At 42.0% G+C, this 19,526-nt stretch overlaps 1 protein-coding gene across 1 annotated transcript in view; it reads right to left on the reverse strand.

Moving 5' to 3' along the window:
• Nucleotides 1-19,526, reverse strand: part of LOC136863905 (acidic amino acid decarboxylase GADL1) — a 629,881-nt gene that overhangs the window by 497,361 nt on the left and 112,994 nt on the right. The window contains exon 2 of the mRNA XM_068226511.1: nucleotides 6,255-6,439. Within this exon, the coding sequence (XP_068082612.1) occupies nucleotides 6,255-6,439 (185 nt within the window). The remainder of the gene's footprint in view (nucleotides 1-6,254; nucleotides 6,440-19,526) is intronic.

The following is a 19,526-nucleotide window of genomic DNA, read 5'->3' on the forward strand; positions in this document are numbered from 1 at the left end:
GCAGTACTGAGGTTAGCGATGCGTTGTTGTCGATTACAGCTGTCAAAAAGCACGTGGCTTTGTTTACAAATTCAAATTTCCCGCGGGTGGTGGAGGAGACCTCTTGGAGGCCTCTGGCTGTGGTGGTGGTGGAGGAGACCTCTGGGAGTCCTGTGGCTGTGGTGGTGGTGGAGGAGGCATCTGTCAGGCCTCTGGCTGTGGTGGTGGTGGTGGAGGAGGCATCTGGGAGGCCTCTGGCTGTGGTGGTGGTGGAGGTGGCCTCTGGGAGCCCGGTGGCGGTGGCGGCCGCCGAACCATCCAATTATACTACTGCCTAAGTTGGATACCGAGGCTAATCGCATAAGGGTGTAGGCTTAATATTACATGATGTTAATGGAGTAAGGAGTTGGCTTTGCCTCACGCTTAATTAGCGTGGTCGGCTTCCAAACCCATTTAAGAAATCTAATACACGCAAATACTCTCATTCTACTGTGTGAAATCTACACTCATTCTCGCAAATAATTATAATTTCATTAGTTATCTTAATACACTCAACATATGTATAATCACTTCTTCGATATATATATCGATTTTATCACAACTTAACCTCGCAATATACAATTCAAATATTGCACTTCACTGAGTCACTTGTTATCTTAAATACTTCACAATTACTACGTCTAACTTAATTAAGAACCATTATTTAGCAAACGTAGGCTGAAGCTGAACATAACCAGGCAATCGAATACTATATTTTTTCTTGGACCAAAGACTAGTGTAACCTAACAGCTCAATCCGCTACTGAAAAAAAGGAATGGAGGGGGCTTTGATAATGAGATTGGTGGAAGCTTGACTTGAAAACTAGATGGCGGCTACACATGTTGTATGGCGAATACGTACAATTTATTCATGAGGGCTCGCATCAGTAGATGTCTCATGAATAATGGATGCCCTCTCAGCTCACCTCATAGCAGTTGCAGTTCCTCTCAGTGCCAATTTCTCCATCTGTCAGGTGACCAGCACCATCGAGGAATTTTCTATCAGTTCATTTCCCTTCGTGTCCGTATTCAGATGCCTCACTCTGTAGCCTAACCTCTTCTGTACGCGACCGATATACTCTAGCATTCCAATTACCTCATCAGTTCCGTAAGGTATCAAACCTGTCACAAAATATTTTGTATGCTTAGGAGCTTCCGTCCCCTACGTAATTCACATACATCACTTCTTTATCTCTAACCGACCCTGTAATAATTTCTGCAGCCCCAGCAGAGTCCATACCCCCACAGCAGCTTAGACAATAATTACGTTCATGGCCTTCATTACTGGTGCAAATTCTGCAATGGTTAATCAACAGTTCACGCCCAGATTTTAAGCTGTATCATCCGAAGTAGCAAAGACCCTGGTGAGAAGTGAAGCATCTCTTCTGCCAGGATCCAACAGTGATGTCCTTACTACCATGATTGTTGCTATTGCCTGATATACAGCCCATTATGACAATGGTATTATTGCTGTTCCTCCGAAAATCGAACATTGGCTCCACCTTATTCAGGCACTTCTTTGGTACCGCTTCCCAAACTCAATGATTAAAACTTTAATTTTGGTTCTGTGTATGTGTATTATGAGAAGGTAGGGGAATTCGGGTTGGGACAAAGGAATGAAACAGGAAGTAGGCTTGTTGAATTCTGCACCAATCATAATTTAGGCCTTTCATATACTTGGTTCAAATACCACAAACGTTCATGCATTAATAAGTGTACGAGACCTGGACACACTAGGAGGTATCAAATACACACTAAATCAGTGTAGGTACTAAACGTTGGAGGTGGTGATGACAGCTAATTCAACGTTCCCCATAATAATTCTTCCCATTCCTAAAGTACAGTTTACCATGAACAAGCCTTATGTTAGTATTGCTATGGTACTATCTAATGTTCTGTCAGGATAAACTCGTTTACACTTTGTACGATTTAGAGTAACGTGAGTGCCCAATCCCAGTCCTCCACTTGTGTTTCCTTCTACGTACAAGGATCCAAGAGCTTTAAAGTGTCTGCTCGGGGTATCATTGTTTATGAAACTAGAGAGAAGTTCAGGAATCATCATAATATTACCACTATTTACATTACCGATACTACTTTCCGGCTTTTTAAAATATTATTTACACTGCTTTGTTCACTTTCCTTTTATAAATAACATGGCTTTCTCTTAGAAAAGGTATTTATACTTTCACATTCTGATCTTACAACCCATGTTAAATCAATCAATACTGATCTGCATTTAGGGCAGTCGCCCAGGTGGCAGATTCCCTATCTGTTGCTTTCCTAGCCTTTTCCGAAATGATTTCAAAGAAATTGGATGTTAGTTACGTTCTTTGAATCCATGTGTTAAATCCCACGAAACTTATGTTCCGAATATACTCTATTGCTTTTAGTTGCTTTTAGACATTCTTAACTAACCACACAACATTACAAAACAGCAGGCACTGACATAAAAATAAAGCAGTCTCCATCTCACAACAAAATCTAACATTTAAACCAACAAAATGGCGCAAATAAGCAAACAAACGCAGGAATAAGAAAAACACAGGATAGCCAATTCCTTCCTACAGCTAAAACAAAATGTAAGCAGACAATTTTAAATCTTAAATACAAGAGAAACTCCAACATTTAGTAGGAGGCAGGTGGGAGGCGTGGCTCGAAATAATTTAAAGACAGATGACGCTCTACTTCCCCAGCGAGCCCTGTGACCTTGCCGCGATGGGTAGGATTGTCCGTCCTCTTGACGCAGATAGCCGAGCCGCAGATGTAACCATATCGGATGGATATCTGTCAGGAGACCAGACTAACGAATGGTTCATCGGAAGGCGCACAGTACCTTTTCAGAAGTTGCAAGGGCGGCAATATGGATGAATGACAGACCTGGTCTTGTAATAATACTCAATATGGCTTAGCTCTGTTAATACTCCTACACGGCTGAAAGCAACGGCAAACTACAGCCGAAACTACCACCCGAGGGCATGCAGCTCTCTCTGTATGAATGATGAACTGATGATGACTTCCGGCCGGGTAAAATATTCCGGAGATGAAGTAGTCCCCATTCGGATCTCCGGGTGTGGACTACACGAGAGGTGGCAATCATCAGAAAGATAGATAATGATATTCTGTGAGTCGGAGCGTTGATTACTTAAGTTTGAATCATTGTGGTAGGTTAGAGAATCTGAGAAAAGAGGTGGATAGACTAAATTTAGATGTAGTTAGTATAAGTGAAGTACGTTGGCAGGAAGAACAGGATTTTTGGTCAGGTGACTACAGAATTATCAAAACAAAATCAAACACGGGAAATGTTGGAGATGGTTTAATAATGAATAAGAAAATAAGGCAGCGCGTAAGCTACTACGATCACCATAGTGAAAGGATTATTGTTGTCAAGATAGACACCAAACTAATGCCCACGACTATAGTGCAGGTCTATATGCCTAATAGTTCAGCGGATGATGACGAAATCGAAAGGATATATGAAGAGATAGATGATTTAGTACAATATGTAAAAGGTAACGAGAATGCAATTGTGATGGGAGACTGGAATGCAGTGGTAGGTCAATGAAGAGAATGTAATACAGTAGGAGAATTCTGATAGGGACAATGGAATGAAACAGGAAGCAAACTGGTTGAATTCTGAACCTATCATAATTTAGTCCTTACTAATACTTGGCTCAAACACCACAAACGGGCGATGTATACGTGTACGAGACCTGGGCACACTAGAAGGTATCAAATAGTCATCATTATGGTTAAGCAGAGATTCAGAAAACATATGTTGGACTGCGGAACTTTCACAGGAGCAGACGTGGACTCTGACCACGGAAATGCCGTCTGAAGTTGAAGGAATTGTATAACGGATTGAATGAAAGAAGATAGGATCTAGACAAATTGAAAGAAAATAATGAGAGGGCTTGTTTCAAGGAACATGTTGCACGGGGACTAAATGGAAATGCAGATGGAAACACAATAGAGGAAGAGCGGATAGTCATGAAGCATGTGGTTTCTAGGGTTACTGAAGAAATGTTAGGAAGAAAGCAATGATCAACTAAGAACCAACGGATAACTCAGTAGGTATTAGACCTGACTGATGAACGGAAAAACTACAAGAATGCAAAAAAATTAGAGGGAAGGAAATCATACAGTCGATTAAAGAATTAAGTGGATAGGAAGTGCAGGACAACTAAGGAAGTATAGCTGAAGAAGATGATCAAGGATGTTGAAGGATATATGGTCCTCGGAAAGGTACATGCTGCATTCAGGTAAATCAAGGAAACCTTTGGAGAAAGGAAAACTAGGTGTATTAATATTAAGAGCTCAGATGGAAAACCGCTTCTAGGAAAAGAAGACAAAGCGGAATGATGGCAGGAACATATCAAGCAGATGTATCAAGGTAAACACGTGGACGATAAGGTTCTGGGACAAAAAGAGGCTGTTGATTCTGATGAAATGGGAGACTCAGTTTTGAGGTCAGAATTCGGCAGACGTTCCAGAAACCTAATGAGAAACAAGGCACTTAAGGAGAATCCAGCATGACGAGGTTATTCCATTTGGTAAGATATATGAGACAGGGGACATGAAATCCGATTTTCGACAATCAATCAGTCACTACTGATCTGCATTTAGGGCAGTCCCCCAGGTGGCAGATTCCCTATCTGTTGTTTTCCTAGCCTTTTCTTAAATGATCGCAAAATATTGTTACACCTATTCCCAAGAAAGTCGGCGATGACAAGTGTGATATCTACCGCAACATTAGTTTATTATCTAATACCTGCAATATTTTAACACTTATTATTTATACAGAAGAATGTAAAGGCAAGTTGAAACTGAGATGGGAGAAGATCAGTTTTGCTTCAGAAGAAATGTAGGAACACGTGAAGCAATCCTGACTTTACATTAGATCTTAGAAGATCGAGTTGAGGAAGACAAGCCACCATACATGGCGTTCGTTGATTTAGAAAAGACATTTGACAATGTTGATTGGGCCAAGCTATTTGATATTCTGAAAGTAATCGGGATCGTATATCGAGAACGAAGAATTACCTACAATCTTTATAAATATCAGTCGGTAGTGATAATCATCGTGACCTTTGTAAAAGAAGCTGCAATTCATAAAGGAATGAATCAAGACTGCAGTTTGCCCCCGTCCTGTTGAACGTTTATATACCACAGGCAGTATATGAAATCGGAAAGGAATGTGGAAAGGTAATCACAGACCGAGGAGGAGAAATAAAAAACCAGACTTATGCCAATGATATTTTTATCTTATCTGAGACTGAAGACGATCTGGAGAAATTGCTGAATGGTATGGACAGAGTCTTGGACGAGGAGTACAGGATGGTATTAAATAAGTCTAAAACAAAAGTAATGGAGTGCAGTCGAATGAAGTCAGCTGATGCAGAAAATATTAGATTAGGAAATGAAGTCTTAAAGGGAGTAGATGAATATTGTTACTCAGGTAGTAAAATAACTAACGATGACAGCAGTAAGGAGGACATAAAATGCAGACTAGCACAAGCAAGGAAGGCCTTTTTTAAGAAAATAAATTTGCTCACTTCAAACATTGATACAGGAATTATAAATACATTTTTGAAGACTTTCGTGTGGAGCGTGGTATTGTATGGAAGTGAAACATGGACGATAAGTAGCTAAGACAGAAACATAATAGAAGCTTTTGAGATGTGGTATTACAGAACAATGTTGAAGGTGAGATGGATAGATCAATCACGAATGAAGAGATACTGAATCAAGTTGGTGAGAGGAGATCGATTCGGCTAAATTTGACGAGAAGAGATAGCATGATAGGACACATCTTAAGACACCCAAGACTTGTGCAGTTTTTTAGGGAAGTGTGTGCGGTTGGAGCGGTAGGGGTAGACCAAGGTATGAACATGATAAGCAGATTAGAGCAGATGTGGGATGCAGTAGTTACGTAGAAATGAAAAGGTTAGCACATGATAGGGTGGCATGGAGGGCTGCATCACACCAGTCTATGGACTAATGGCTCAAACAACAACAACATGCCGCCTGAAAGGTTGAAACGGTTAGGACCACAAAAATCTATTTATTTTGTTTTACAGGATTCATAATTTATTTATATTAATTTTTTTTATTTCACACTCCCTTCTTACCTATATATAACACCAAAAACTAATGTCATACTTCAAGCTACACTTTCAATTATCATAACTAATCAAAACTGACATGAATGTTTAACAATATAGTTTTGTCTTAACTTACTGGTTGGTATTGAGAGCCTCAGTAATTAATGCACCAGCATAGCCGTACGGATCTACGCCGGCATACAGTTGGTTATGAAAATTTGGATGATTGGTCTTAACTGAATACTGAATGACTTCACGACTCAGTGACAAGAGCTTTTCATCCCCAGACCCTCTCTCTTCTAGATCCAAGGATAGAATATCCTGAAAATGTAGAACAAATATCAGTATACGTTTGATTTCACATATCATTGAACACACATAAAATTACCGGTTATAGTCCAAACACTTAGTAAACGTCCTTCTGAGCGACCGGTGGGTTGTGGTCATTTACATAGGGTAGGAGATATGCTTAGGGCACTCCCTCTCTCTTCCCGACTCGCTCCCTCTTAACTCGCTTGTTGACACGTTGTGTTCAGCCACTACGTATGTACCTACGTATAGATATTGAAATTGCCCCTCTTATTATGTTTATGTCCCATCTGTCCAATATCAGTCTAAACGGTCATTAACGTTATTTACTGTGTCAGCAATGGTATCCTAATGTTGCATCTAACAAGTAGTATAAATAGTTCGTGTGATAGAATGTTTTGTCTATTAAAACAAATAACTCCTTACAAAGTTTCTACTACGTATGCACAATTCAGCTGACGTTTACAGTTACGCCTAATAAATACTTTAAGGTCCACAAGCAGGATATTCTAACCCTTCAAGACGCGCGCATACTTATGTGACGTATGAGCGCACACTCCGTAAATTTTACTGAGCAGTTTATCAGTGTAAAACGCCCTGTAGATTAGGTCCACTACCTTTTAAATTGTAACAGTAAAATGCCATATCTATTCGTACCTTTAATAATCTAGTAATTCACCATGGGCAAGACGTTAATGCGATACATAAATCCTTGCATTGCATGACACCCAAGGGAGTTCGTAGAAACTTTGTAAGGAGTAATTTATATTAATAGACAAAACATTCTATCACACGAACTACTTATACTACTTGTTAGATGCATAATTAGGATACCATTGATGACACAATAAACAACGTTAACGACCGTTTAGACTGATATTGGACAGATGGAACATAAACATAATAAGAGGGGCTATTTCAATATTTATTTTAATATTAATCACTATTTACAACGCCAATGGGCCCTATTACTACCTAAGCATATATTTACACCTCACATTGAGAAGTTAATTTGTCTATGAATATTACGTCTCATAGCATACGAGGTTTAGTCCTCTAAACTCCATGAAGAGATTCATTGAAAGAAAAACCTTGTTGTCTGACACACAGATGTTCAAGTAGGTATCGTTTATATAGCCACTTTCATAAAGAAGTCACTCGTCACTTCCAGTGAAAATTTCATAATATTTTTCATCATCAAGTAATTATCGCTTTGGGAACAGTGAATGATAGAAATTAGACCTCTATATACTCATACTAGCAAATGCGCTGGATATAAATCACCCGACACTGAAATCAGCATTCAAATGCGTCAACAGCTCGAATACCACAGACTTATGGAGTCTTATCAAGAGTCCATTTGGGAGGTAGTGAAGGGTCGAATGAAGAGTACCTGCTAGACTAAGAATTATTCACAATTCATTTTAAAATGGGTGAAAATACACCGCGTTCTCGGACGCTTGGATAAGGATATTACCTTCCCTGGCTTTTTTTAACTTAATATTGTGATCGTTCATCACATCATCCTGAAGATGTTATTGTTCCCTGCAGTTTGAATATGCCGTTTTCCATGCGACTTTAAGACAAATAGTGCCCAAATCAGCGCACTTTAACCCGTCCCGGGATGCGAGTGACTCGCCTACAGCCCGAGACGCCGAGCTCTCGTTACGCCCAAGTAGCTAAATCCAGTATTGCGCTAGCGAGTAATTGAAAAATGCTCCTTCCCTGAGGAACGAAGAGAAAACGAGGCACGCCAAGCGAAGCAGCAAATGTAGGTCACGGAATTAAGCCTCAAACACTGGAAATAGTATATCTCTGCAGACTTTCCTGCATATTCACTCGTACCAATCCATAATCATCAACTGGTTCTGGAAATAATAAAAATAATTGTTACCTCAACTACAGGGGTAACACAAAACAAGGCACAAAACAGAGTTAAAAGCGGAAGGTAAGAGCAAACTACACAATATAAGAAATCACTACACACTCGCAACAGTAGTTTGGCATTACGCGGATCTCCAACAAAACATATGTATGTAAACATCAGTAGGGCCAACTAGTGAACAACAAACCGGGAAGATGGAAAGGGCTGGGAACCAACCAAACGCATGGACATGGGTTAGATAGCGGTTTCCGAAATGAATCACCGTGATCCTTAGTTTTTAAAAATATTATTTACAAGATAATTCCACAAATACATTCCAAGATATGAGCTATAAGTTCAGTGATATACATAGGTTATTCGTAGCACTGTAAATTCAAATTACAAATCAACTGTACATCTAGTTACCAATGCAGTAGTACAATGCAATTTACAGGTTATCCAAAATCTAGCGTACCTAAAGTGATACAGAACTATCAGAGGCAAACCCCAAGGGAAATACTATTAAACTACAATATACATATTTTAGTGAAACAAAACGGGAATGCCTCGGAAAGGAACAGGTAAGTCCAGCAGAAAAACTAAGGCGTCATAAGTAACTAATTTGGTGAATCTAGGCGAGGTTAGGGCAGACTCCTGTATGAAAAGCAAATCGGAATATTACGGAAATTTTAGCAGGAACGGAATTCAAGAGTGCATACCCGACTAGAGTGCCATCCCCGAAGCCGGGGGACGTCAACCAGATAGGCTGCTCACAGACAGATAAACCGAGACCGACAGAATTCAGGATACAGAATTGATTCGAACACTGCCTCGCTCACTATATATAGGAATTACTGGCCTTGGAGGCAACCAATCAGCGTGCACGTGTTCCCTATCGCCACCTAGACTCACCAATCACAACCTTACTTTCGATCGCGAACTTTGACTAACATTCTAGAATACGCATGATCGCGAAAGTCGTATTTTTCCAGAATAGACAGAACACACTTTCTAGAACACATACCCACAAAGTAACACACCCTGTACAAAAGTTATGTAACTTTCTGGATCTTTCCAGGAACTATAGACAGAATTCTACTATTTACAAATACCTATGTTACAACATTATACAGTACAGGTTAGGTCATTAAATTATCGTATGCTCTACAAATGACAGTACAGGTTAGGTCATGATAAATAAAACATTATATAGTACCTCGCCAATAAAGTCTTAAAAAAATTACATTCCACTCATGCTACATAGTTCACTTGTAATAATAATAATAATAATAATAATAATAATAATAATAATAATAATAATAATAATAATAATTGTGAAATACGCGATGAATTTTTATGAGTTAAGATCATTAGAATCAGTGAATTTTATTCTAATTTATAACACTAAGAAGTGTTTTACATGATTGAAATAGTAATGAGTACGAAGTAAACAAGGCTGTAGCCAGGTGACTTCCAGGTGTTGACAGTGGGCTACGGGACGAAACTCAAGAATTCCCCGTGTTGAGGCTCCGCCTACCAGGTGACGCTTTCATAATTATAAACAAAGCCACGATGCGATCGTAATGAAAATCGACCAGTGAGAAAATGAAAGAATGAGCTTTAGTAGTAGAGCAAAGCGGGTCCCTAGCCAGAATTTTTCTGCTGAGTCAGCACATGAGGTCTAGTAGAGTAGCTATGCGGGTTCTGACCCGGGGTCGTTGACCCCTGGTATAGTAGGTGTACAATGGCGATTGTGCCGATTTGCATAAGAGAGCAAGCCTAACCTCACGCTCGCTATCTTAGAGCGACTTAACCTCAGTTTATGGCTAGATGCCTTTCCTAATGCCTAAGAGAGCGAGCCTAACCACATGGAGGGGCCTAACTCAGTTTTACGGGTAGATGTCTTTCCTGAAGTCAATTGCGCAAGATGGCGGCTATGAGACGGCCTGAGGGCGCTTGCGCAGGATGGCAGCTATACAAAGACGGCCTAGGGGCGCTTGTGCAAGATGACGGCTGCTCTTACGAGGCTGCCTAGGGGCGCTTGAGCAAAATAGCGGCTATGAGACGGCCTAGGGGCGCTTGCGCAAGATGGTGGCTATACATAGGCCCTTATGAGATCGCCCAAGGGGCTCTTGAATAAGATGGCGGCTGTACTTAGGCCTTTATGATGTAGCCAAGAGGCGCTTGACCTAGATTGCGGCTATACATAGTCTCTTATGAGACGGCTCAGGGGCGCTCGCGCAAGATGGCAGCTATATGTAGGCTCTTATCAGACGGCCCAGAGGCGCTTGCGCAAATGGCGGCTATACTAATACTCTTATGGAGAAAGCTAGTCCAGGGGCTACTGCGAAAGGTGGCGACTGTACATAGGCTGTTATGGAGATAGCTGGCACCGGGGAGATACATGACTTAAGGAGACAGCCTAGGGGTGCTTGCGCAGGATTGCGGCTACACGCAGGCTCTTAAGGAGAAATATAGCCTGGAGGATACTGCGCAAAATGGCTGCTATACACAGGCTCGTATGGAGAAAGCTAACCTAGAGGATACTGCACAAAACGGCGGCTATACATAGGCTGGCCAAAGGGCAAAAGAGCTCCTCCTCATTCGTTTGGCAAACGGGAAAAAGGGCTCCTCTTCATCCGTTTGGCAAAATGGCACCTCCTCCTAGCAAAAGGGCAAAAGTGGTCCTCTCCAGGAAAAATGGCATAAAGGCACCTCCTCGTCCGTATGGCAAAGGGGCTCCCACACCTGACAAAAAAGCAAAAGGGCTCCTCTTCCTAGCAAAAGTCTAAGCCTACTAGCAAAAGGGCTCCTCCTCCTCCTCCTCCTCCTCTTCCTGGCAGAAGGGCAAAAGGGCTCCTCCTTACAGTTACTGACGTCAGCTCAATCCCTCCTCCTACGGACAGATACCTTCCTGAATTGAACGTCACGTCACAAACAAATATACTTACGTTATGTAGCGTTGTCTTCGTCGCATAAGTTTTTCGATTGAGGAGGGAGCGGTAGGAGGAGGAGGCGCTAAGGACAAAGAAATACTTTTTTGAACATGCAAAATGATGTATCCGAAAAGACAAAATTAGTTACAGAATGCAATTGCAAACATATAGAATTGACATGATGTACAGTTTTATCCGACAAGACAAACATGTTGACTGTTATGCAGAAAACACTTATCGCTACTGTGCTGTATGTCTCTATCCGACAAGACAAAACAGGTTCAATCCTGGTACAATTAACAGATACTAGAATTGATTGTAAAATAAGCTAATGCTGTATATCTTTATCCGACAAGACAAAACATGTTGACTATTAAACACAAAAACTTTTAAAGCTACTGTGCTGTATGTCTCCATTCGACAAGTTACAATTAGCACACACCGTAATTGTAGAACAGGACAAAACATGTTGGATATTAGTGTTCAGAACAGAAAAAATTATAACATTTTAAGATTAATCTCTCTGTTGAAACAAACGCAGTTCTAAGCAATCAGCGCGCACACGTAGAATTGCAAATGTTTTATATCTCTATCCGACATACTTCATTTTCTTAATCACAGAAGATAAAATTATTTAAGTTACTACTAACCAGGGGATACCTTTACCCTAAGGAGATGGGTTTTTGCGGGATTCGAACACATGCAACAGGGGAGAAAATCTGTTTACTTACCGTAACAGAATAAAAAATCATACTACTGTGCAGATAAAATTATTTTACTACTTAGCAGTGGATGCCTTCGTAGCAGTGGGGTTATGAGAGTTCTAAATCTTTGAGTCAGCACTTTTGCTGCGCAAACACCCACGGTCATTTGCCCCTGGTAGTGTACCTAAGCGGGTTCTGACCCAGAGGTCATTGACCCCTAGTATAGCAGGTGTGCAATGTCGATTTGCGGATTTTGCATAAGAGAGCGAGCCTAACCTCACAGTCACCATCTTGAGGGGCCTAATCCCACTTTAACGGCTAGTTGAACTTCCGACGCCTAAGAGAGCGGGCCTAACCTCACATCCGCCATCTTGAAGGCACCATCCTTAGTTTTACGGCAAGATGCCCTTCGCGACGCCAATCGCACAAGATGGCGTCTACACACAGCTCCTCATGTGATGGCCTAGGGGCGCTTACGCAAGATGGCGGCTATACATAGGCTTTTATGAGAATGACTAAGGGCCGCTTGCGCAAGGGGGCAGCTATACGAAGACGGCCTCAGGGCGCTCGCGCAAGATGGCGGCTATACCTAGGCACTTATGAGACGGCCTAGGGGTTCTTGCGCAAGATGGCGGATATACCTAGGCACTTATGAGACGGCCTAGGGGCGCTTGCGCAAGATGGCGGCCATACATAGGCTCTTAGGAGACGGCCTAGGGACGCTTGTGCAAGATGGCGGCTATACATAGGCTTTTATGAGAATGACTAAGGGCCGCTTGCGCAAGGGGGCAGCTATAAGAAGACGGCCTCAGGGCGCTCGCGCAAGACAGCGGCTATACCTAGGCACTTATGACACGGCCTACGGGTTCTTGCGCAAGATGGCGGCTATACCTAGGCACTTATGAGACGGCCTAGGGGCGCTTGCGCAAGATGGCGGCCATACATAGGCTCTTAGGAGACGGCCTAGGGACGATTGTGCAAGATGGCGGCTATACATAGACTCTTATGAGACGGCCTGGGGACGCTTGGGCAATATGGCGGCTGCTCTTATGAGACGACCTACGGGCGCTTGCGCATGTTGGTGGCTATACATAGGCTCTTATGAGACGGCTTAGGTGCGCTAGCGCAAGATGGAGGCTACTCTTATGAGACGGCCTAAGGGCGGTCAGCAAGATGGCGGCTATACACATACACTTATGAGACGGCTTATGTAAGCCAGGGCAAGATGGAGGCTGCTCTTATGAGACGGCCTATGGGCGGTCAGCAAGATGGCGGCTATACATAGGCTCTTATGAGACGGCCTAGGTTCGCTTGCTTAAGATGGTGGCTACATATAGGTTCTTTTGAGACGGACTATGGGCGCTTGCGCAAGATGTCGGCTACTCTTATGGGACGGCCTAGGAGCGCTTGCGGAAAATGGCGGCTATACACATGCTCTTATGGAGAAAGCTGGCTCACGGGCCTAATGCGCAAGATGGCGGCTGCTCTTGAAGAGAAAGCCAGCCTAGAGGCTACTGCGCAAGATGGCGTCTATGCACAGGCTCTTATAGGGAAAGCTGGCCCAGGGGCCTACTGCACAAAATGGCGGCTGCAATTATAGAGAAATATAGTGCAGAGGCTACTGCGCTAGATGGCGTCTGTACATGGGCTGTTATGGCCTCCTCCTGCTCTGTCGGGGCATAGCTTTACGTCTCTCTCCTACAAGTTTAAACATGCATTACTATAACGACGCGATCTTATGCTTAAGGCTAGAGTGAGCACGTGCTATTATTTTGTATTTAATCTGCAGCGCTGACGCCATCATTGTTATGCATGTTTAGACTTGTTCGTTATGAATGTTAGTTACTGACTGAAGTGTTTATTGATAATATGAGTGAGAATTTTTCTTTAATCTCCGAGATACAGTGATATAGAGTACTGTACCCGCTCAAAGCCTGAGTCCCAACCAGCATTTATCTCAGGGAGCGTTACGGTCCGAATCTATCGCAACTCATAAACAAAAACAATTATATTGGGATATAACATCTCAAACTAAATGTAAGGGCGCCATCCAATCAGTACTACAGGGTTGAACGGGACACACCAACCTTTAACTTTAGGGCTCATCGCTCTGGGCCTCAAACATAGCGTGACCATATTTTTTTTTGCTAGGGGCTTTACGTCGCACCGACACAGATAGGTCTTATGGCGACGACGTGACCATATTATCAAAATGCCTATCTCGTTTCAACCAAATTTATTTATGATTATTATGGAGCCCAAAAACGTTAAATCAAAAATTAGTGTTAAAATCGGTTTCACTGCCCAAATAAAATATTCATGCCACATAATATCTCCACATTTAAATTACTTTGATTTGCAATCATTCTATCCAACTAGGCCCGTGACTTTATTCTCAAAGATTATTATTAAACACGCCTTTACACATTACCCAATATTAATGTAACTATTTCGACACTTGTACAGATTATTATTATTTTGTCCACTGGCGAACTTCGCGATATTTACAAACAAATCAATGGACTTCATTCCGTCCCACAATAATTTAAATCTCTTGGCAACCCCACCTCTGGATTATCTTAACAACATGCCTTAATGTCTATAAAACATCCGATAACGGAAAAACACTTTGGAAGCACTTCTAAAATGAATATTAACATTATCCTTACGTGAAACGTGCTCCGTATCATATCAAACAACTCAAGCACTTGAATGAACAAATCAATCCTCCTCTACTCTATTTAATAATCAAAATTATGATGAGTGCTCGATCTAAACATGTACATATTAATTTGTCCCTTTGTCTATCCATCTTTGAATTTATACGAGCCGGAAACGTTACCATGATAAAATAATATGATTTCCTCCCCCTAACGATAGCAATCTACAAATATTTGAAAAGGTTACTCATCTCTTTTTGTAGTCTGCTAAGCCGGACGAGAAGCACAGACCCCGTCCAGTCTTAGCCCTGCATTCCACTGGTATTCATGCCAGCCTGAAGAATTAATCCTTGACCCTTTTCAACTTTACACATTTTGAATGAAAACAAATAAAATAACTGTTGCACTCTGGAATAATTTCCACCCTAAATTCTACTCACAAATTTTACACTCTCGGCCTTGTATCTAGTCCACTTAATGTAGATATACATTCTTCATTCCTTTCCCGGACACTAAGAACATGGGATACCTCGGGATCCCCTTTACAACGCGCGCTGGGATTTACCCTCTCCCTACTGTAGTATATTACATTCCTAGGCAGTTTCGAGGGTTTGCAAAAAGCCGGCATTAAGTAAGGGCTGTTGATGGGGGTGTTAAACCTTGTACAGACTCCTTCAACAGGAGTAGCCTATATGCCGGCGCCGTGCAGGCTCTTTCGATAGGGGTAAGCTATGTGCTGGCACTGTGTTTTAACCTCTCCATACAATCATAATATTTTATGTTAGGAACTTACACCAGCTAAATGCTACAGGCTAAGAAAACTTTCCGTGAGTTACAAGTGGCTTATCAGCACGCAGTGACCTCGTTCAAGGTTACTACAGCCGGAAGCCGAGTGTGCAATTTCAGTCAACGCATGCATTCCTCACGTCGCTCTGACTGACTGCACCGATACAACTTCAAAGACTGTAGAACAAAAAAAGCAGTGGAACAAAAAAATGTAACCCGGTGTGAGCACATAGCCTGCTACTAAAGCTTAACACTGTAAATGTTTGGAGCTCCTTTTTTACAGCTAGATGTGGTTCCTAACGTAGCAGGGCCGGGATTAAAAATATGTTTTACAGCCGAGTGCCCCTTCCTAACATGAGATTTTAAATCGCAAGAATCTGTTTTTACGGCCGGTTGCCCTTCCTGACGCTGAAAGACCAGGATTTAGCCAGTTACCCTTCCTGATGTAACAAGACTAGGATTTATTTTTAGACTGCACTTAGCTAGAAATAGCTACACGAAATTATTAGATAGAAAGAGAATTGCCGGCTCCTACGGTTTGGTTTAGTGTGCTTGCCTCTCACCCGGCAGTCTCGGGTTCGATTCTCTTGGGATTAAACATATGTTTTACAGCCGAGTGCCCCCTCCTGACGCAAGAGTTTAAATCGCAAGAATCTGTTTTACAGCCGATTGCCCTTCCTGACGCTGAAAGACCAGGATTTAGCCAGTTACCCTTCCTGATGTAACAAGACTAGGATTTATTTTTAGTCTGCACTTGGCTAGAAATAGCCACATGAAATTATTACATAGAAAGAGAATTGCCGGCTCCTACGGTTTGGTTTAGTGTGCTTGCCTCTCACCCGGCAGTCTCGGGTTCGATTCTCTTGGGATTAAAAGTATGCTTTACAGCCGATTGCCCTTCCTGACGCTGAAAGACCAGGATTTAGCCAGTTAACCTTCCTGATGTAACAAGACTATGATTTATTTTTAGACTGCACTTGGCTAGAAATAGCCACACCAAATTATTATATAGAAAGAGAATTGCCGGCTCCTACGGTTTGGTTTAGTGTGCTTGCCTCTCACCAGGCAGTCTCGGGTTCGATTCTCTTAGAACGAAGGTGCACTCCAAACACATCATTCAATGTTCTGATCATATGTTGTATCGATTATATTCTTAATCACTTCTTTTGTAATATAATCTTTAAGTATTCGATAAACTATGCCTTAACAGAGCAGGGAAAAGGAGGTTATAACAATCGCTATCTTACGCAAGCCGTTCAGAACTGTAGTCTTGTTTTCTTTTAGAACAAAGGTATTCCTTGACATGTTCTTTTTAAATTGTCCGCTACTACGATCAAGAGCGCAGCACGGTGCTCTCAGATGGCGGATGTGGAATTTGCCGCCACCACATGTCAAAGAATAAAGATACCAACACGATGCTCTCTTGGCAGCTTTTCAAATTATCCGCCACCACAGAGTGCAGCGCGGTGCTCTGTAGATTAAATATGGCGAATGTGGAATTTGTCACCACCACATAGAGTGCGGCATTGCACTCTCTTGATTAAAGATGGCGGATGACAGCTGACGGAATTTCCCGCAAGAGTGCGGTACGGTGCTCTGTAGTTTAATGATGGTGGATGACAGCTGACGAAATTGCTCGCAAGAATGCGGCACGGTGCTCTGTAGTTTAAAGATGGCGGATGTCAGCTGACGCAAGAGGACAGCACGGTGTTCTGTGGATTAAATGTGGCGGATGACAGCTGACGAAATTGCCCGCATGATAGCAGCACGGTGCTCTGTTGATTAAAGATGGCGGATGACAGCTGTCAAAAAAGCACGTGGCTTTGTTTCCAAACAAGAGCATAAAGAATTTTTCAAATTGCCGCCACTACATTGCAAAGGTATCTAGCTAAAGAGTGCAGCACTGAGGTTTGCGATGCAAGATGGCGGATGACAGCTGTGACGTAAAAATTACCCGCCAACACAAAGAGGGCAGCACGGTGCTCAAAGATGGCTGCTGTCACGTGGAATTGTCTGCCACCACATTTCAAAGGTATCTAGCTAAAGAGGGCAGCACTGAGGTTTGCGATGCAAGATGGCTGCTGTCAAAAAGCATTTCTCAAATTATCCGCCACCACATTTCAAAGGTAAGTAGCTAAAGAGGGCAGCACTGTGCTCTGTTGATAAAAGATGGCGGATGTCAGCTGTCAAAAGGCACGTGGATTTGTTTACCTATTCAAATCTCGCGCTAGTTAGGTTAAGTTGGTACTACTGAGGTTTAGGCCCGTCAAGATGGCAGTACTGAGGTTAGCGATGCGTTGTTGTCTGTCAAAAAGCACGTGGCTGTCAAAAAACACGTGGATTTGTTTACCTCGCGCTAGTTAGTTTCAGTTGGTACCACTGAGGTTTAGGCCCGTCAAGATGGCAGCAGTGAGGTTAGCGATGCGTTGTTGTCGATGACAGCTGTCAAAAAGCACGTGGCTTTGTTTACAAATTCAAATTTCCCGCGGGAGGCGGGGGAGGCCTCTGGGAAGGCCCCTCGGGAGGTGGAGGCGGAGGAGGCCTCTGGGAGGGCCTCCCGTGAGGCGGAGGCGGAGGGACCCTGGGAGCCCTGAGGCGGAGGCGGCCGCAGAAACATCCAATTATACTACTAATTTTATCTGTACAATAGTACGATTTTTATTCTGTAATGGTAACTAAATCACTATACAGATGTTTTCTCTGTTGCATGTGTTCGAATCCAGAAAAATCGATCTCCTTAGAACAGACGTGTGTTTGTATCAGCAGAGAGATTAATCTTATAATGTTTTGCGTTATAATTTTGTCTATTCTAAACACTAATTGAAAACATGTTTCGTCTTGTTCTGCAATCAATTCTAGTTTGTGCTAATTGTTACTTGTCTTGCCGAATAGACACATAGAGCACAGTGCCGTTAAAAGATTTTTTGTCCTCAACATTACTTGTCAACCTATTTTGTTATGTTGGATAAAGATATACAGTATTAACTTGTTCTACAATCAATTCTAGTGTGTGCTAATTGTAACGGGATTCAAATTGTCTTGTCGAATAGGCACATACAGCACAGTGATCACGGTGTTTGCTTTATAAGTTTTCTCTTTAATAGTCAACATGTTTTCTATTGCTGGATGAAGACATACAGCATTAGCTTTTTCTGCAATCAATTCTTGTGTGTGCTAATTGTAACAGGATTGAACTTGTCAAATAGATAAATACAGCACAGTAACTGTAGTGTTTGCGTTATACTTTTTTCTGTTCTAAACGCTAATAGTCAACATTTTTCCTCTTGTTCTACAATAAATTCTAGTGTGTGCTAGTTGTAACAGGATTCAACTTGTCTTATTGAATAAAAACATATAGCACAGTAACTGTTGTGTTATAAGTTTTTTCTGCTCAATAGTCAACATGTTTTCTCTTGCCCTCTTACGTCCTGTCGGAGGAGCAGGCTATAAGTGCCTATGTATATCCAAAAGGAAGAGCCCTTTTGCTCCTTTGCTATACGGATGAGAAGGAGGAGGAGAAAGAGGGCGGTTGTGTACATGCCCTTTTGCCCTTTTGCTATACGAATAAGGAGGAGGAGCACGGCAGATATGTCCAGTGCCCTTTTACTCTTTTGCTATACGGACGAGGAGAAGGAGGAGAAAGAGGGCGGATGTGTCCCGTCAAAGATGGAAAAGGCCATAAGAGCCTATCTATAGCCGCCATCAGGCGCAGTGGCACCTGGGCTAGCTTTTCCTATAGGCGTACTCTTAAATTTCGTTCCTGCATGAGCTACAAGCTTATAACCTATACCAACAGATTGAAATAATACGTTTTCGAACCGATATTCCATGTTAAATGTTTATGCAATAACTTGTTCGACTGCTAGGGGCTTAAATGTACCAATGCACTCCTTATAGCACTAGGCGTTCTATTTAATTTCACTTTCCGCATGAACTACATGCTTATAACCCATGCCAACAGACTAAAATAGTATACTTCCGAAACAAAATTTCAAGTTACATGTTTATGCGATAATTTGTTCGACGGCTAGGGTTATAAATTAATCAATGTATTTCTTATCTCACTAGGCGTCCCGTTTTATTTCACTTCCGCATGAGCTACATGCTTATCATCACTCATGCCGACAGATTCAAATAGTATATTTCCGA

This window comes from Anabrus simplex, chromosome 2, assembly GCF_040414725.1.
Source record: "Anabrus simplex isolate iqAnaSimp1 chromosome 2, ASM4041472v1, whole genome shotgun sequence".
Taxonomy (NCBI): domain Eukaryota; kingdom Metazoa; phylum Arthropoda; class Insecta; order Orthoptera; family Tettigoniidae; genus Anabrus; species Anabrus simplex.